Genomic DNA, 17,899 nt, shown 5'->3' with positions numbered 1-17,899 from the left:
TGCGGCCAGGGAGGGGTGGCTTTGCATCTCAGAGGGACTGCGGTGCTGGAGGAAATGGGGGGGGAGGGCAGGAGTAGTCATGGGTAGACGTTCTTCCCAAGCCCCTGAAAGATGAAGGTAGAGAAGAAAAAGGCCTTGCGTCGTCCATCACATTAGCCCTTGGAGACCTCCAACTCGCTTGCTTTTCCTTAACAGTTGGACCTGTCCTGTGACCGGCCCAAGGGATAGATTAGTTCAGAGCCAGACTAGGTAAAATCAGCCATGTTTAATCATCTTCCTATGGCTTTTGATTCAACTTCCATCCTCCATAGTTTACGTGCATGATTCCAGACAAACGCACACAGTCCTGTCTTCCGGTCCACATCTCCTTGTCTGCGTGCCCGGCTGAGCTGTAGCAGACCCCAGGCCACCACAGAGGGGACTGAAAGACCCCGGGGGCTGCCCAAAACAGGCGGGGCTACAGTGCAAAGGCAGAGCCGAGCTGACCAGGAGTGAGGGACCGTCATCCCATTGACCCCCACCTCCTAGGCTCCTCGGAAGAACAACGCCTTTAATTTTCATCTCAGATTCCCACTACAGGGCCTACAGCTGTGAGAGTCAAACCTGGCCTTTGTGATGAGCAGCACTGTTTGGCTTTATTCCTTCACCCTAATTTTAGTGCCGGTGAATGCAATGGTACACTGGAGAGGCATGGGGATGTGCTTTTATTAAATGAGAATAAGCTCTAACTTTTAAATACAATGCACATTTTTAAATGAAACCTAAACTTTAAAAAGGTCCAGGATGTAAAAATAAACAGTGTTGTGCTTAAAAGGTAATACCTGAGCTTCTAGCTTGTAGGCTTTTGGCAGGGGGAAGTTTCTTTGTTGCTCCTTTTGAGGGCTTTCCCAGTGCTCAGATGGTGAAGAATCTGCCATAATGAGGTTTACAAAATCTGGACATAATGAGACATGGGTTCAATCCCTGGGTTGGGAAGATCCCCTGGCAAAGGGAATAGCAACTCATTCTAGTATTCTTGCCTGGAGAATTCCATGGACAGAGGAGCTTGGCAGGCTACAGTCCATGGGGTTGCAAAGAGTTGAACACAACTGAGCGACTGACACACACACGCATGCTCCCTTTACACTGTCTTAAGCTGATCTTATAGTTTTTATTATTAATAACAAATATCACCTATTGGACACACACCATGTGCCTGCCACATGGTGTTAGCACTTTCAGTATGCCATCTGGACTTCTTAAAACAATCAGGGAACCCTAACAAATGAAGGTGCCTGCAGGTGTGAAGTCACAAGATCAGCGGGGGCAGTGGCCTGGACTCAAACCCAAGGCCCCAGGCTCTCAACCTGGTTTGCATGTTGGAAGCACTGAAGGAGCTTTAAATACGACAAGTGCCTAAATAGGGAAGGTGGTTCTAGGCTGTGTGGCCTGAGCACAGGGGTTTTACAAGCTCCAGTGGATTCTTATAAACAACAGACACTGTGAATCTTGCTTAATGAGCCCCTGAAATCCTTTCAGCTGTCGGCATCTTAAAACCCCATGACTAAAACTCTTGTGATAGGATTCAGATCATCCAAAGTTAATTAAGATTTTAGGGACACTTGGGGGTCGGGCGTGGGAGACTAGTGGATCTCTTAGACTTGGGAGTTTCTGGGCTGGGTGTGTAGAGGCTAATGGGGACCAGTGAGGGCCAGCATCCCTCCCAGTAGGTCTGAAGGACACTCTGCACCCCTCTCCCCTGGACTCGGGAGCTCATTTCTCAGAAAGGCCTTTGTCCACCTACCTGGGCTGTATGTTTCCCTGACACTTGGGTGAGAGGGAGGGAGGGCAGCCAGTCGGTCTGATTGGGCTGCCCTGTGCACTTTCCTTCTTGGCCTAGATCACAGTGAAAGCAGTGAGGTGAGCCAGTCAGAGGGCGAACCCTGGCCTGACATCGAGAGCTTCAGTAAAATGCCCTTTGACGTCAGTGTGCACGACCCCAAGTACAGTTCGATGAGCCTGGTATATACTGAGAAGCTGGCAGGGGTCAAACAAGGTCAGTGTACGTGGAGCCTGAAGGTCGAGGGTTCACCTAAATGAGGGCGGGAAACCTGGGGCCGTTTACTCCTTGAGAGCAGCTTAAGTCATACTCCTTTGCATGTCTTGTTTTATTCACATGAATGTCACCTTTTGGGCTTCCTGGGTGGCTCAGTGGTAAAGAATCCACCTGCCAATGTAGAAGGCGTGGGTTCAATCCCAGGGTCAGCAAGATCCCCCTGGAGGAGGGCATGGCAACCCACTCTAGTATTCCTGCCTGGAGAATCCCATGGACAGAGGAGCCTGGTGGGCTACAGTCCATGGATTTGCCAAAGTTGGACGTGACTTAGCAACTAAACAACAGCAAGGTCACCTTGTAATTTTCAGAGCTGCCTCTCAGGGCATAAACTGCAGAATCCTAGGAAAAGCCCTTCTGGGGGTGGGGGACTTTTTGCCCAGGCATAGGGGCTTCACACACAGCATAGGAAGGTGTTTTGTCTCTTTTTACACAGAAGCGATAAAGGAACCCAAAGCTGAGGAGCCCCGGAAACGAGAAACTATGTCCATGATGCTGACCAAGTACGCGGCCTACAACACCTTCCACCACTGCGAGCAGTGCCAGCAGTACATGGACTTCACCTCTGCCTCCCAGGTGCAGCCCGTGCTCCTGCCTGTTACCCAGCCTGGGTTCTGTGTGCAGGAGAGGGAAGGCCCCAGTGTCAAGCCCTAGATGGCTTGTTTGGTTTTTAAAAAATATTTATTTAGTTGTGTCGGGTCTTAGTTGCCACATGCAGAATCTTTTCATTGCTGCGAACAGACTCTGAAGTCGCGGTGCATGGGCTCCAGAGAGCGCAGGCTTTGGCAGTTGCAACCCGTGGGCTTTATAGCTGCCCCGAGGGATGTGGGATCTTAGTTCCCCAATCAGGAATCAAACCCACATCCCCTGCATGGCAAGGCAGATTCTTAACCACTGGGTCGCCAGGAAACTTCCAAGGATAGCTTATTGATGAGATGCAGCCACTCATTTGTGAGCAGAATGCATGAAGCAGTTGATAAAATGACTTTGGGTTTATTGGGATTATAGGCAGGGGAGAAAGAAACTGATTTGTGTCTTAAGTCACTTCATCAAATGGTTACATGTGTTGTTTTAGAAAGTAACTGGTATGTCTGTGATTCTGAAAAAGCTGGATATTACAGTATGTTTGACAAAAGGGTCTCTTCCCCTCCTTCGGGTTGTTGATGAAGATGGTGTTACTATCTGCAAGTCCGTAGGGTGTGCCCTGTGAGCTGTGATCTGCACAGACCCAGTCTCCCTCTCACTCCAGCGTGGGGTGGTTTTGACCACTAGGCACACAGAGGAGTCAGCGTGTGCTCTTTTATCTGGAGAGCACTGAGAGGTAGAACGCGGAAGGTGAGCAAGTACCCCACGCCGCTGCGCTCCTCGTGGCCAGAGCATCTTTAAGCACAGAGGATGGGAAAGCAGCCAGTGATGGTTGTATCCAGCGCCTATGTGGGGGCTGAGCTCCACACTGCTTCCCCACTTAATCTTCTTGACCTTTAGTGCTTGGCCCTGAGCGTCTGGAACAACTCTTCCTTTCTATAGCATGTGCCGGGTGGGTGCCCGGCTTCCTCCCCAGACTTGCTTCTGCGCTTGAGGATCTGGTCTTCTCCATTTTCCCCAGGGAACCCAGAAGGATGTGCTGGTCTTTCTGCTCTTCTGCTAGAAGTTACCTTTCATACCCCAAATGGTTTCCTGTGTCATTGAAAACTTTCAGTGGACTGTTTGAAATCAGCTCACAATGCTTTATGGAATATAGATGATACAAGCCCCTGATATGAATCATTAGAAAATTCATTTTTTAGACAATATATTAAAAGCCTTCTATTTAGTTTCTGTGTGATTACAGTACTGCCTGATACTTGTGAAGCAGAATGAAGATCTTAAGGGGAGTATTACAATATTATTTTTCTATGAAATGTAATATTTAGGTTGAACCTCTTGGGGAGGCTACCTGGATTGTTCTCGTGCCTGCTGACTAGTGATGCTGTCTTTTCATTAGGCCAAATATTGTCGGCATTGTAAAGACTTTTATATAATTATTCACTGAGGTGGGTTATGAGAGAGTGTATCAACTTTCCAGCAACTTAAAAAAGATGTTAGATTTGTATGTGGCTTGGATGAGTCAAATGTCTCTTCTGGAAGCCAGAGTTCTAGGATAAGTGACCATTCAGACATCTTGAGCTTCCAGTGTAGCCAGGAAAGATGGGCCCACAGGGGTATTTTAATGATGTCAGTCTTAATAGTTTATTTAGGAAAAATATCATTTGACCTGACCCACTCAGAAGAGGCTCCCTTGGTCAGGAAGATGGAGATGGGCATGGTGACCCACTCCAGTATTCTTGCCTGGAGAATCCCATGGGCTGAGGAGCCTGGTGGGCTACAGTCCAAAGGGTCACAGAGCTGGAGACGACTGAAGCAACTGAGCGCACACGTGTGCACAGAGAAGCGTTTCCCCCCGTAGCTGGGCACCTTTGGGAGTGTTTGCATAGCAAGACCTCCCAGAGGCACACTGGACCTCTGCAGGGCTGAGCGCTAGTGGTTCTAAGAAGGTGAGAGATCGTAGTTTTCAGCAGCAGTCACTGCACCACCCTAGAGAGGCTGTTTGGGGTGAGAAGCTTGGATCTCGTGTCAGCCACTAAAGATACAGTGTTTGCCTTTTCTGACACTGCACGCACAGCCAGGTCTGGCGGGAGGTAGAAGTCCAGGATAGCTGGCCTCTATCAATAACCATCTTGAGAGGAGCAGCCTGGAAGCTTGCCAACTGTGAGCTTACACGCCCTCCCTTTGCTCTTTGCAAACGCAGATGTCCGACTCCACTCTCCACGCCTTCACGTTCTCCTCCTCCATGCTGGGAGAAGAGGTGCAGCTCTACTTCATCATTCCCAAATCCAAAGAGAGTCACTTTGTCTTCAGCAAGCAGGGCAAGCACCTGGAGAGCATGCGGCTGCCACTGGTCTCAGACAAGGTGGGTGATAGCGTCTGGATGCACGGCCGGCCGGCCTCAGGTACTAGAGCCAGTTTTATAAGCGTCTAGTATCTAAGGGTTCTAATTTCTCTTTTTGGCCTCTGGTCCTTTTTTTTTTTTTTCTTTCAGCAGAATTTGAACGTGGTCAAGAGCCCTATTTTCACCCCCTCCAGCGGTCGCCACGAGCACGGACTTCTAAACCTCTTTCACGCCATGGAGGGCATCAGCCACTTGCACCTGCTGGTGGTCAAAGAGTACGAGATGCCGCTGTACCGCAAATACTGGCCCAACCACATCATGCTGGTGCTTCCTGGCATGTTCAATAACGCAGGCGTGGGTAAGGGGGCGCGCGGATGCTGGGCAAGGGCTGGGAAGAGAAATACCAAGCCAAGCTCCGTTCCTCAGGATTCCAGAGGGTCCCATGACCCTGGAAAGTGTCTTGGTCTGTGGACCAAAGGACTTTTGACTCTCTTAAAAAAAAAAAAAATTATTTTTGGCTGGGCTGGCTCTTCGTTGCTGCACAGACTTTTCTCTAGCTGTGGTGAGCCGTGGCTACTCTTTTGTTGCGGAGCATGGGCTCTCGGGCATGTAGACTTGAGTGGTTGTGGCACGTGGGCTCAGTAGTTGAGTCCCAGCCTCTAGAGCACAGGCTCAGTAGTTGCAGCACACGGGCTTAGTTGCTCCTCAGCATGTGGGATCTTCCCCCATCAGGAATCAAACCCGTGTCTCTTGTGTCAGCAGGTAGACTCTTCACCACTGAGCCACTAAGGAAGCCCTTGACTCCTCTTTAAATGAGTTTTCATTTCTCTTTATCTTCAGTCTTGCAGAATTTTTTAACTTCTGAGGACCAGCATCCAAAGAAGTCACTGATACACTGAGCACCCTGGGAGGGCTTGGGACTCTGGCCAGCACAGGCTGCAGGTGTTGCTCCCTACCAGCTGGCAGCAGGGACCTCACAGAGAGGAGGACAGTCAGAGGAGGAGGGGGGTTAGCAGTTCGGACCCAGGTCTGGAGGGATCGCTGGGGGTCATCGCTGATCTTAAAGGCACACAGCAAGTTCTCGGGGGTTCTGTACAGCTGGGGGCTGAAAGCACCATCACTGCCGATAGCAGGCATCTTGAAAGTGCCTGGAAGTCTTGCCTGCTTTCCCCTCGGGATTTAAGGTCAGTGGGCTGATTTCTCAAGGGGGCACCTGGCTGTTGAGTGTACTGACAGAGCGGGAGGAGGAACTAGAGAGAGAGGTCCAGAGCTGCTTCGTTTACCCCTGAAGGCAGGAGACCTCCAACCGGATCCAGCGTCCTAGGGCTCTGCTCTCTGCCCACTCCCTGCATCTCACTCACTTCCCATCGGCTTCAGTGGGAATTTCGAGGCAGAGCTTCAGGAGGGCTGAGGATCAAGAGCTTTAGAGCCCACTGCTGGAGTGAAGGCAGAAAAGACCCGAGTAGTGCCCTGGATCCACGTGGGCCTTCTCTCCAGGTCTCTCTCCCCTTTCCTTCTTAAGACTCTTCCTTTCTTGTTCTCCATTTCATTCCTTTTCGTTTCCTTAAGTTTTCGCCTTAATATTGATTAAAATATTTTCCAAACAGGTTTATATTTTTAATGTAATTTTATTTCCCATCACTTAACATCAAATGAGGTAAGAATTTCACATATTTCTGGTCCCTTCCCCAAAACACATATCCCCAAACTTAACTAAAATCTTTCTCTATATTTACATGACCCTCACACCTTTCCGTGCCTAACTGACCTTCAGGAGAAAGTATTTCCTCATCCCAGATTTGAGTGAATTTGTTTAGTGCCAGTTTTGCCATTTTTGTAATCATCTGGGGAGAGAAACCAACATATATGCAAATGAAGCAGCATTTTTTTTAATTGATACACAGCACAAAATTTAGCCGTTGTTCAGTGTACGGCTCAGCATTCATCAGTACATTCACATTGTTGTGCAGCCGGTCTCCAGAACTCTTGTCCATCTGGCAAAACCGACTCAGTAACATCAAAGGGGAACTCCCCGTTTTTATTACCACTCACTCACTAATGGACCCTGGGTCTGCCCCTCACCTTCCGACTGTTGTGAATGATGCTGCTGTGGACACGAACACAAATCTCAAAACCCTGCTTTCCGTTCTTATACCCCAAAGTAGAATTGCTTAATCACATAGTAATTCCACTTTTAATTTTTTTTTTAGGAATTGACATACTGTTTTTCATAATGGCTTGTACATTCTTACCAACAATGTAAAATGGTTCCAGTTTTAACACATCTTCACTAACACTTGTGTTTTTTGGGAATTTTTGCTGTTGTTGTTAGTAGCCAACCTAATGGGTGTGTGATGGTGTCTTGTGATTTACACTTTCCTAATGATTAGTGATGTTGATCGTATTTTTATTTGCTTACTGGCCATTTGTGTATCTTTGGAGAATCTATTTTTAGTAATGTTTTTGTTGTTGACTTGTAGGGGTTCTTTGTATATTCTAGATTTTCACCCCTTATCAGATAAGGTTTGTAACTATTTTCTCCTGTTCCATAGGAGGATGTGTTCTTGCAGTTTAATTCTTTCGTGGTCCAGTTTACTTTTTCTCTTGTTGCCATGCTTTTAGTGTCGCAGCCAACAAACCAACAAACTGTTGCCAAAACCAGTATCATTAAGCTTTTCCCCATGTTTTCTTCTCAGAGTTTTATAAAAGCTCTTTGGTCCATTTTGATTTCTTTATACAGCATTAAGGTGAGGGTCCAGCTTCATTGTTTTACATTTGAATGGTCTTAGCACCTCTGTCAAAAATCATCCGACCATATATGCAGGGTGTTTCTGGGCTCCGTATTCTTATTCCATTGGCCTACGTCTGTCTCTGTGCCACCGCTACACTGGTTTGATTACTCTAGTTTTATAATCAGGCAAGTGTGAGACCTCCAGCCTTGCTGTTCTTTTTTGAAGATTGTTTTGGTGATTCAGAGCCCTTTGAAGTTCCATGTGAATTTAAAAATGAATTTTTCTGTTCTAACAAAAGAAAAACTCTGATACTTTGATAGGGATTGTATTAAATTTGTGGATTGTTTTGTGGGATGTGTAAACAGTATTGCACCTTCCAGTCCATGAACATGTCTTTCCACTTATTTGGAAACACTTTCAGCAGTGTTTTGTGCTTTTTAGTGTACTGGTCTTTAGCCTCCTTGGTTAAACATGTATTCCAAGTATTCTTTTTGATGAAAATGAAGCACTTCTTAATTTCCCTTTTAGATTGTTCATTGTTATTATATAGAAACACAGCTAATTTGTTTTGTGTCTGCAGCTCTGCTGAATTTATTCTAACACGTGCATGTGTATAATATTTAAGGTTTTCCTCACATAAGTTCATGTCTACAGATAATTTTACTTCTTGCCAACTCGGGTGACGTGTGTGTGTGTGTGTGTGTGTGTGTGTGTGTGTGTGTGTGTAGTTTCTCTGGCTAGGATTTTCAGTACTATGTTAAATAGAAGTGGTAAAGTTGGGTATCCTTGTCTTATTCTTGATCTTAAAGGAAAAGCTTTCAGGTTTTCACCATTGAGTATGTTAGCTGTGGGTTTTTTCATATATGGCCCATATAATGCAAAGTATTACACACGTATTACACACATGCTTTTAAAAAGTATCAGTAGATTTTCCTAAACCCTAGCATTACCTTCCATCTACTCAAACTACTTTCCTGGTTGCTCCGTGGACTTAATTGGGGTTTTTTGAGCTTCTTTATTCTATGTTTTGTTTCATTTTAGGGTCTGTGTTAGTCGCTCAGTCATGTCTGACTCTTTCTGACCCCCATGGACTGTAGCCCACCAGGCTACTCTGTCCATGGGATTCTCCAAGAATACTGGAGTGGGGGAAAAAAAATACTTGAGTGGGTTGCCATTCCCTTCTCCAGGGGATCTTCCTGAACCCAGGTCTCCTGCATTGCAGGGAGATACTTTACCATCTGAGCCACTAGAGAAGCCTCGTTTTAGGGTGGCCCACTCATAAAACCTGGCTAATTCCTGATGGTCCTCATCTTAATTGCTAACACTGAGTACTCACTTACCATGTGCAGCACTGTCCTGAGCACCATACGACAGTCCTATGAAGTAGACATCACCATCGCCTTCTTACAGGTGGGGAAGCCTAAGCACAGGAATCCTAGCAGCACTCCTCAAAGTGCAGCTCACCAATCACCTGTGAAAAGGTCTCTGGCCCCTCATCAGACACCACTAGTGTGAGCCTCTGGTGGTGGGCTCCAGGAATCTGCATTTTAAACAATTTCCTGGATGATTCTTGCCTGCACTGATGCGTGGGAATCGCTGCCCTGGATGTCTGGTCAACCCCCATGTGCACAGTCACCAGGCGAACACACACGCGTATGGAGAGAATGTGACGTGTCTGTGGGGCCTCCACCAAGCCCAAGAGGGGAACGTCCGAGCCGTTTTTGTGTTGCCTTCCAGGTGCTGCCAGGTTCCTCATTAAGGAGTTGTCTTATCACAACCTGGAGCTGGAGAGAAACCGCCTGGAAGAGCTGGGAGTTAAACGCCAGTGTGTCTGGCCTTTCATCGTCGTGATGGATGACTCATGTGTCCTGTGGAACATTCACAGTGTTCAGGAGCAGACCAGGTAGGGGCGGTTCTGTGCAGTTCTAGGAATGTGACGTGTGCCACCGAGCAGGTTCTCTCCTCGGCCATCATGGCACAGTAAAGTCAACAAGGGCACAGCTTCCAGAGCAGAGCCGCCATCCAAGACCACTTCCTCTCACCAGCACGTTCTGTGGTGACTTAGGGATTTTTTGATCTAGACACTTGGTATGCCTGTGTCTATGTTAAATTCCTGGACTGTTTGTGTTATCGCAGCTTTGGTCTGCTCTACGAGTCTGTTGAAAAACACCGTGGTTTATGTAGAAAGACCACTGGCTTCTGAATCGGAATGGTTTTTAGCCCCAGCTCTGCTTCCTGTCTGGATGAAAAGGGAAAGTTATTCCATCTCTGTCTCAATTCTATCCCCTATAAAATTATGGCTGGGCCAAAACACATGGTTCTCCTCCTGGTGCAGTGGTGAGGGGATCCATGAGGACCATGAAATGCTAAACCTGGAGATGTCCTATGCAGTAAATGAGCCCAGATGTTCACAGCCCCAGTGAAACACTGTGCCACATGGTCTCAAGGCCCTTCCAGCTCAGACATGTGATCCTATGCCCTCATTTCCCTGGTGGATTTGAAGCCAGGGACATTGAGAAATATTCGTTTATTATACCATAATTACCAGGACCGGAAGAGTACCTGTGTGCTTCTAACCTCTGGCTGCCTCTCTTTGGTAACTCCCTGTTGATTACTCACCTTGAAAACGGGCCGGATTCCTTTCTCTGCCTTTACGGGGTCAGCCTCACCCCAGGGGGCTGCCTTAGTGGCTCAGTGGTGAAGAGCCTGCCTGCTAGTGCAGGAGGGGCAGGTTTGATCCCTGGGTCGTGAAGATCCCTTGGAGGAGGAAATGGCAACCCACTCCAGTATTCTCGCCTAGAAAACGACAGGACAGAGGAGCCTGGCACGCTCCAGTCCATGGGCTGGCAGAGTCGGACACACACAAGGACGCTCACCCCTGGAAGGCAGCTTCTCTAGATCAGCAGTGGCAGCATGAAAAGCAGGCTTGACATCCTTGTCCACTCCAGACCAAGAGAAAGTCAGCCAGCTAGCTGTGTCCTTTACAGATACTAATACCGTACAGTAGTGTCAGCTCTTCCCAAGTGACCATGTCTTCAGTGATACTGAGTGATCTCTTATGTAAACGAACTCTGCATTTCATAGCCAGCCCATGGAAACAGGAGTTTCCAGTAAGAATGTGTCCTTGAAGAGTGTCTTGCAGCACATGGAGGCGACACCAAAAATCGTGCACTACGCGATCCTGGGCATCCAGAAGTGGAGCAGCAGGCTGACTTCTCGGAGCCTCAAGGTCCCGTTCTCTAGGTGCCACGTGCACGACTTCATCCTCCTCAACATAGACCTGACTCAGAACGTGCAGTACGACTTCAACAGGTAAGCTGGGCTCCTGGATGCGCATCATCCTGCCGGTTTCTGCCCAGCTCCAGCCTCTGTAATGTGTTTATTCCTGTCTCTGAGAAACTAAGACTGTTTATACGGACAGAGAATGGGGCATCACAGGCCCCAAGTGCCCCTTCATCACTGTTCAAACTGACCCAGACTCAGTCATGAGTGCTGCAATGTGAAATGCTTAGGAAACATATTTCGGCCATCTTATTATTCTACAAGAACTCAAACAGGGACCAAATTGTTTCAACAGTGGAAATCAGTGTGTGGACCCATAAACCTATTCACGATTAACCTTTCACTCAAAACTCAGATGGTAGTCACTTCCTGAGATGTTAGCAAGACCCTGAGATCTGGATCCTGTAGGGAAAAGCCAGCTAGCCCTGGCCTTGCCTCCCGAATGAACTACACACGTCCCAGAAAATCCGAAATGGCCAAGGAAGAATGTCAGAGACCGTCAAGTCCCTCTTAAGTCAACCCCTGAGCTGCAGCTCTTAGAATATTCTGTAGCGATTTCACTTCTGTTTTAAATTTGGCAGACGCTTCATCCTGTTTGCAGCCAGGATGTTAACACTGGGAGCAGCTCTGCACTCCTGTCCCATGAGAGTACAGAGTATGTGGTCCTGTTTCAGCTCAGGGGTGCCCAAGTAGGGTGCTGTGCCATGTCTGGGACCAGTCACCTCACTGCCTCCTTCCTTAGTGACTATTGTGTCCCCATCAGGGCATTACAACACAAGCCAGTGTGCACAGAGCCAGCTCCATGTGGGGAAAGCCTGGCTTTGTTTGAGGTGGCCACCTCACATCTACCACAGATGTTGTCTCTGTAGTGGCACAGCTGAAAGGTGACAGGCAGTCAACGGAACCTACCGTTGTGGTTCTAATTTAGGTATTTCTGTGAAGATGTTGACTTTAACCTGAGAACGAACAGTAGTGGACTGCTCATCTGCCGCTTTAACAACTTCAGTCTCATGAAGAAACATGTGCAAGTTGGCGGGCAGAAGGACTTTATCATTAAACCAAAGATCATGGTAAGTTGGCAAGCTTGAGTCTCCTGCTGAAAATAAGATGATCTCTCAATATCTGTTTTCTGGTACCGACATTAAGTACGTGCCACTTGACTGGAAAGTGAGGTAACACAAGGGAGGCCACTCTTAATGTCAAATCTGGAGCCTTGTTTCCCTCACTGAGGACTCATCTAGAGCCAAACCCAAGTTTTGAAATTTCAACAGAATTACCTTTCTTTAGATTTAAGGCTTAACTCCATCAAAGCTTTACTTTCAAATGTGTTCTATAAACTGGCAAAGTTAACATTTTTTACATTCTTTATGTAACAGGTGAGAGAAATGTAAATCAAATTGCTTGCTTGCATGGTCCTCTGCCAGTTTTATTTTTAAAGTAAGGCAGATCAAAACCTGTTAAGGGTTAATTCTATGGGCCTACCCTTTTCCATTTATAAGATTTGCTGGTAGCTAATCATTTATAGGGCTTCCCAGGAGGTACAGCAGTAAAGAATCTGTCTGCAATGCAGGAGACATGGGTTTTATCCCTGGGTTGGGAAGATCCCTTGGAGCAGGAAATGGCAACCCACTCCAGTATTCTTGCCTGGGAAATCCCATGGACAGAGAAGCCTGGCAGGCTACAGTCCATGGAGTTGGAAAAGATGGACTCGACTGGGCATGCACAATCATCTATATAGCATGTGGACTATTCAGGGGAGCTTAAAGACCTCCGTGCTTTTTTTTCTGGTGCTGACAGGATGGGATTTAACCCATCCACATCCAGTAGTGCTGTAAAAAGGCTTCTGTCGGTCCTTACAATGTACATGCTAAATGCGCAAACTTTCAAAGCAGCCTCCTCTAACATTTGCTCGGGCTTTTGCTGTGTATAAATTATGTTAAATCCCACGGGAAGAGTTTCAGAACCCAAGGATGACAAGACGGTGCTGCTGCCTTTCCTGCGGGCTGTCAGGATGCAGGCGTGCTCTCCTGGCGGGGGTCACACAACGCCTGCGCAAACATTTCCCATCCCTCCCTTGGCTCTGATTCCAGGTGTCAGAGAGCATGGCGCCTATCCTGCCCCTACAGTATGTCTGTGCTCCCGACAGTGAGCACACCCTTCTGGCAGCCCCCGCACAGTTCCTCCTGGAGAAGTTCCTGCAGCACGCCTCCTACAAACTCTTCCCCAAAGCTATCCGAAACTTTCGGAGCCCCGTGCTGGCCATCGACTGCTACCTTAACATTGGACCAGAGGTAAAGGGGGAGGGGCCGGGGCTCTCAGGTAGAGGGGCTTGTTCTGCATCTGGCAGTTTCTCTCATAACTACCTTTATTATGAGAAATAGGTAGGTTAAAACTTGGCACGCAAAGGGAGTACAAAGCTCAGATAAGCAGCCCCCTTAAGTTCCAATAAAACGTCTCCGTTACCTGACCCTGAGATGGACAGCTAGAAAGGAAGGCACGGATCATTCAACTGACGACGCGGAGGTTTCACTGGCTTTTGAAATGCTAGTGTGTTCTGTGCTTGATGGTTGCAGGTGGCCGTATGCTACGTCAGCTCCAGACCCCACTCCAGCAACGTCACCTGTGAAGGGGTGTGCTTCGGTGGACTCCTCCTGTACCTCTGTGACTCTTTTGTAGGTGCTGATCTTCTTAAGAAATTTAAGTTTCTCAAAGGTAAATCAAATTCAGTATCTTGCTTGTGAGTGCTGCTAGTTCCCACTGGACAAAATGCAGAGGTGAAAATTATAAAAGAGCACTTTAACAATCATTTTGCCAATAAGCTGAATACCTTCCTTTGAAACTGGGGCACTGACTTTTTTCAAACAAGGGAGTTAGGCTAAATGTGGATAAATATAGCCAGGTTTAAAGATGTTGTCACCGCTATTAATTTTACATAGGAATGATGCAATGCCAATGCTTCTCATATAAATCTAATTTCAATAAAAATTAGTGAGTTTTGATTCTGGAATAGAAGCCAAAGTTGCTTCAACAGGTATGTAGCATACAGAGGTTTGCTTAAGAACAAACTGCAGATTAAGCATCACAAATAACCTTGATAAGGTGACTCCTGAGGTTGGTGAAAAAAGGTTCAGTATGCTGTGTACAGCGTGCCATTTTTATGAGAACAGGAGAAACTGTATTTACTTATATGTGTGTGTATAAAACACATCTGGAGCTGTGTGTGTGTGGAGGGAGGGAACAGGAGGAAGCATCCTGGGGGCATTTGGCAATATCTGGAGACATTTCATGTTGTCACAGGATGGGGTGCTGCGGGCAGAGTGGGAAGCAGCCAAGGACACTGCTGGACATACCACAAGAGCAGAATAGCACAATAGTCATGTGGCCCCCAGTGCCAAGGTTGAGAACCCCTGATCTAGCGGGACTCACAGAACCTTACAACGTGGGTTTTAATGCTGGTTACCACAGCAGAAGGGCTTCCCTAGTGGCTCAGTGGTCAGGAATCCACCTGCAATGCAGGAGACCTGGCTCAATCCCTAGATCAGGAAGATCCCCTGGAGAAGTGAATGGCAGTCCACACCAATATTCTTGCCTGGAGAATTCCATGGACAGAGGAGCCTGGTGGGCCAAAGTCCATGGGGTTGCAGAGTTGGACATGACTGAGCAACTAACACACACACACACAACAGAAGGGGTGGGGTGTGGTTGGGAGGGCTTTCACTTTACACTCTTTCAAGCTTTGCCATTTGTAACAGTTTCTTTATTCAAAGTAAATAATCAAATGAACAGTCCTGACAGGTTACTTTTATATGTTGGTTCTCAAAAATGTTCCCTTAGGGCATATAATCAGAGGGAGGAAAGAAAGGCTCTTTAAGTCCTTTCAAACCCTGAGCCTGACACATCCCTGCTTTCTCCTGAAGGTGCTACCCTGTGTGTCATCTGCCAAGACAGAAGCTCCCTGCGCCAAACGATTGTCCGCTTGGAGCTGGAGGACGAGTGGCAGTTCCGCCTCCGGGATGAGTTCCAGACCGCCAACAGCAGTGATGACAAGCCGCTCTACTTTCTCACCGGACGTCACGTATGACCTTTTGAAGAGACCAAAACTAGCAAAGGGATGCCTAGATGTGGTGGGGCAGAAATAATTATCGGGGATTTAATTATTTCGTTTAAAGTACAATCACTGTGGAGCAAAGTGCAACATGTATTTGTCGGTTCTCCAAAGAAACCCCCACCCCCAAATCTGACCCAGATCTCTGGGGGGCATCACTTTCTTTCACTTCCAGTTTCAGGACCTTAAATTCAGGTCAACTCCACCCTAGGTAGTTATGCAATTAACTCAAGATGTGGTCTGCCCACGGGAGCCTGAGGAGGAAATAGTGTGGAGAAACCGCATGGATGCTGCGTTGTTTTTTCTACTATGCTCTGTCGGGGGAAAACTGACTCTTGGCGTTAGCGAGCCTGAATGTGTTACGTGACTCACGCCATTGGTGTGGAATTAATTGAAGATTAACATTTGAGGCCTGAGCCCTCAGTTTCTCTTCAGATCTGTACTTTGGTACAGTATTACTCAGGGGTCTGAAATGATAGAATGTAGAAATATTTGTATTTAAAAAAAAAGTAGCCTTGTCTTTCTCTGTGCAGTGTTAGTTTATGATTTATAATCTTGTATGTATTGAAACTTTTGGCAAAATTTCCACAGGAGTTGAAAGTTTACTATTTAAACTGAACAAACACGTTAGTAAATGCAGAGCAGGCGCTGTGTGTATTTATGCAGCTTCTCCTGGCTTAAGTTCTTTTGCTTTATCCATTCTTTAAAAATGTTTCCAGTCTCTTAAGCACATCATGCCTGTGAGAATATGAACAGTGATTAATCTTGTACAAGGAAAACCTGATTCAAAAGTTGAGCCAATTAAGAAGGTTTTAGCAGTCGCCCCACACCCACTCCACTGGGTTGGAATTAAGCATTTGGCACCAGCAAAGCTAAATGTCAGGCAGGCTAAGCTTCTGTGTGGAGTGGAACTAGTTTGTTTCCTTTCAAAGACTAAAGCAGTTTCCTTTCAAAGATACACTGAATTAGCTGCCTTATACTGACAATACCACAGAAACTGCTGAAATGGGAAACAGAGCCATAGAGAGAGAGGCTGTTTTACTTAATTCTACCAGTGAGTGAGTGAGTGAGTGTGTGTGTGTGTGTGCGCGCGCGTAGTAAAAAAGAATTCCATTTAAGTCTTTTTGACTCAAAAATCAGCAGGGGATCTTTGTTCAGTATCAACAGCAGGAGGCATAAGTTTATACAGACTTTTACCACATATTTTAATCAAAAACGGATTTCTAGAAAATGTTCTAGAACATAATAAGTTTATTGGAAGTTGATTCTTCCAAATTACTTCAATTCTCATTGATGGCTTGACATTTTTCTTATTAGCCCATATATCACTTTATCTCCACTTTACACAGCCGTTTTTACTTGAATAGATGTCTTGTTTATGGCCGGAAACCACTGCAAGGGGCCTGCTAAGCCTGCGTTCACTCGGAACAGACAGTGTTACCTGACCAGCTTTACTAGTTTGTGATACGGAGTTTACAGAGAGTGAAAAGACAGAATGTACTACTCTGAAAATGATTTCAGATCTCTTGGTTTTAATAGCTATTTTTGTTTTATATATATCTTAAAATGAACAATTCCTTTTAAAAATTCCATTTTTAATTGATCTTTAAAGAGGACCTGCCTTATATATGCTTTAAAAATACTTGTTAATTTTACTTCAGCAGAACTTTTGGCAAAGAGGTACGTTCTGAAGCAGGCTGCTTTAGATATGAATGTATTTCACTGGTTTTGTTGACAGGGCCTACTGCAGATGATATCAAGAAACCCACTGCTTGTGCAATATTCCAATATTTACTACATAGGGCAAATAAAATACTTGAAATAATCCTAAAACAGCTGTTCCTGGGGCAGATGGCGTCTCAGGGTTTCTTCTGGCTTTATGGCTTCAGTCTAAGGAAAAAAATTTTAAGTACTTATTTGAGCTGTGGAGACCCCATATTTGTTAGGACTACACTCAGAAAAAATCAAATGATTATGATCTCTTAAATTCTGTTTAACTCTGTGGAAGAGAAATGCCAGAATAAAGCCAAAAGACCATCACCCTGATGATGGAGAATTTAAACTGACCTGCCTATTCTTTTCAGTGTCTGTCTTACCAAGGCTTGGATCTTTTAAAATCACCTTATCAGTATAATTCTTTAGAGAATGTTAGGTCGTTCTCCTTTAAGGATAAAATTGCACAAGCACAGCCCACCATGATTTGGTTAATACAACCCCTGGTGTGTTCCACTTCGAGCCTCGCCAGCCCTTAGAGTATCATGGTGTGAATGTGTTCACTTGGCCTGCAGAATAACTGACCTATAGACCTGTTAAACCCTGCCATATGTGAGGGTTCCCACAGGTTAATACTGAATGTAAACTTACAATGAGAACTGCTGTATTCAATTTTTTGGGTTGTAATTTATGCAATTGCTTCTTGTGATTTTTAGAAAAGGAGGCACCTGTGTTACTTTATTACTGTAAAGTTTCTTAACCAAAATTTGGTGAATTTCACTAGTCAGTCTACCTCACATTTTGTTTATGATTCTAAATTGTCTTGTGTTGACAGTACATTCTTGTCCTTTCATTTAATTTGGTGAATGTATTAAATTCTCCCCCACCCCCTAAGAAGAAAGTGTGTTTTCTTTACATTTTCTGCTATGTTCAAAAATGGAATGAGCTGGTTCTGCCAATGTCCGAGAAAGGCCACAAGTCCACGTCATAAGTTGGATAACTCTAAGATTCTATTATTCTGGCTTAACGGTGCAAGAAAGTGCTGA

General features: G+C 46.0%; 1 protein-coding gene across 1 annotated transcript in view; it reads left to right on the top strand.

Moving 5' to 3' along the window:
- The window catches only part of GREB1L (GREB1 like retinoic acid receptor coactivator), a 120,249-nt gene extending 103,613 nt beyond the window's left edge, over window positions 1–16,636 (top strand). Inside the window, exons 24-33 of the mRNA XM_055559086.1 lie at window positions 1,880–2,035; window positions 2,529–2,668; window positions 4,881–5,042; window positions 5,175–5,379; window positions 9,491–9,656; window positions 10,838–11,065; window positions 11,964–12,105; window positions 13,126–13,326; window positions 13,609–13,747; window positions 14,953–16,636. Coding sequence (XP_055415061.1) covers window positions 1,880–2,035; window positions 2,529–2,668; window positions 4,881–5,042; window positions 5,175–5,379; window positions 9,491–9,656; window positions 10,838–11,065; window positions 11,964–12,105; window positions 13,126–13,326; window positions 13,609–13,747; window positions 14,953–15,116 — 1,703 coding nt within the window. The 3' untranslated portion in view covers window positions 15,117–16,636. The remainder of the gene's footprint in view (window positions 1–1,879; window positions 2,036–2,528; window positions 2,669–4,880; window positions 5,043–5,174; window positions 5,380–9,490; window positions 9,657–10,837; window positions 11,066–11,963; window positions 12,106–13,125; window positions 13,327–13,608; window positions 13,748–14,952) is intronic.
- The last annotated feature ends 1,263 nt before the right edge of the window (window positions 16,637–17,899 follow it).

Source organism: Bubalus kerabau, chromosome 21, assembly GCF_029407905.1.
Source record: "Bubalus kerabau isolate K-KA32 ecotype Philippines breed swamp buffalo chromosome 21, PCC_UOA_SB_1v2, whole genome shotgun sequence".
Classification (NCBI taxonomy): Eukaryota; Metazoa; Chordata; class Mammalia; order Artiodactyla; family Bovidae; genus Bubalus; species Bubalus kerabau.
The sequence above is the reverse complement of the archived record's forward strand: the minus strand, read 5'-3'. Positions and strand labels throughout refer to the sequence as shown.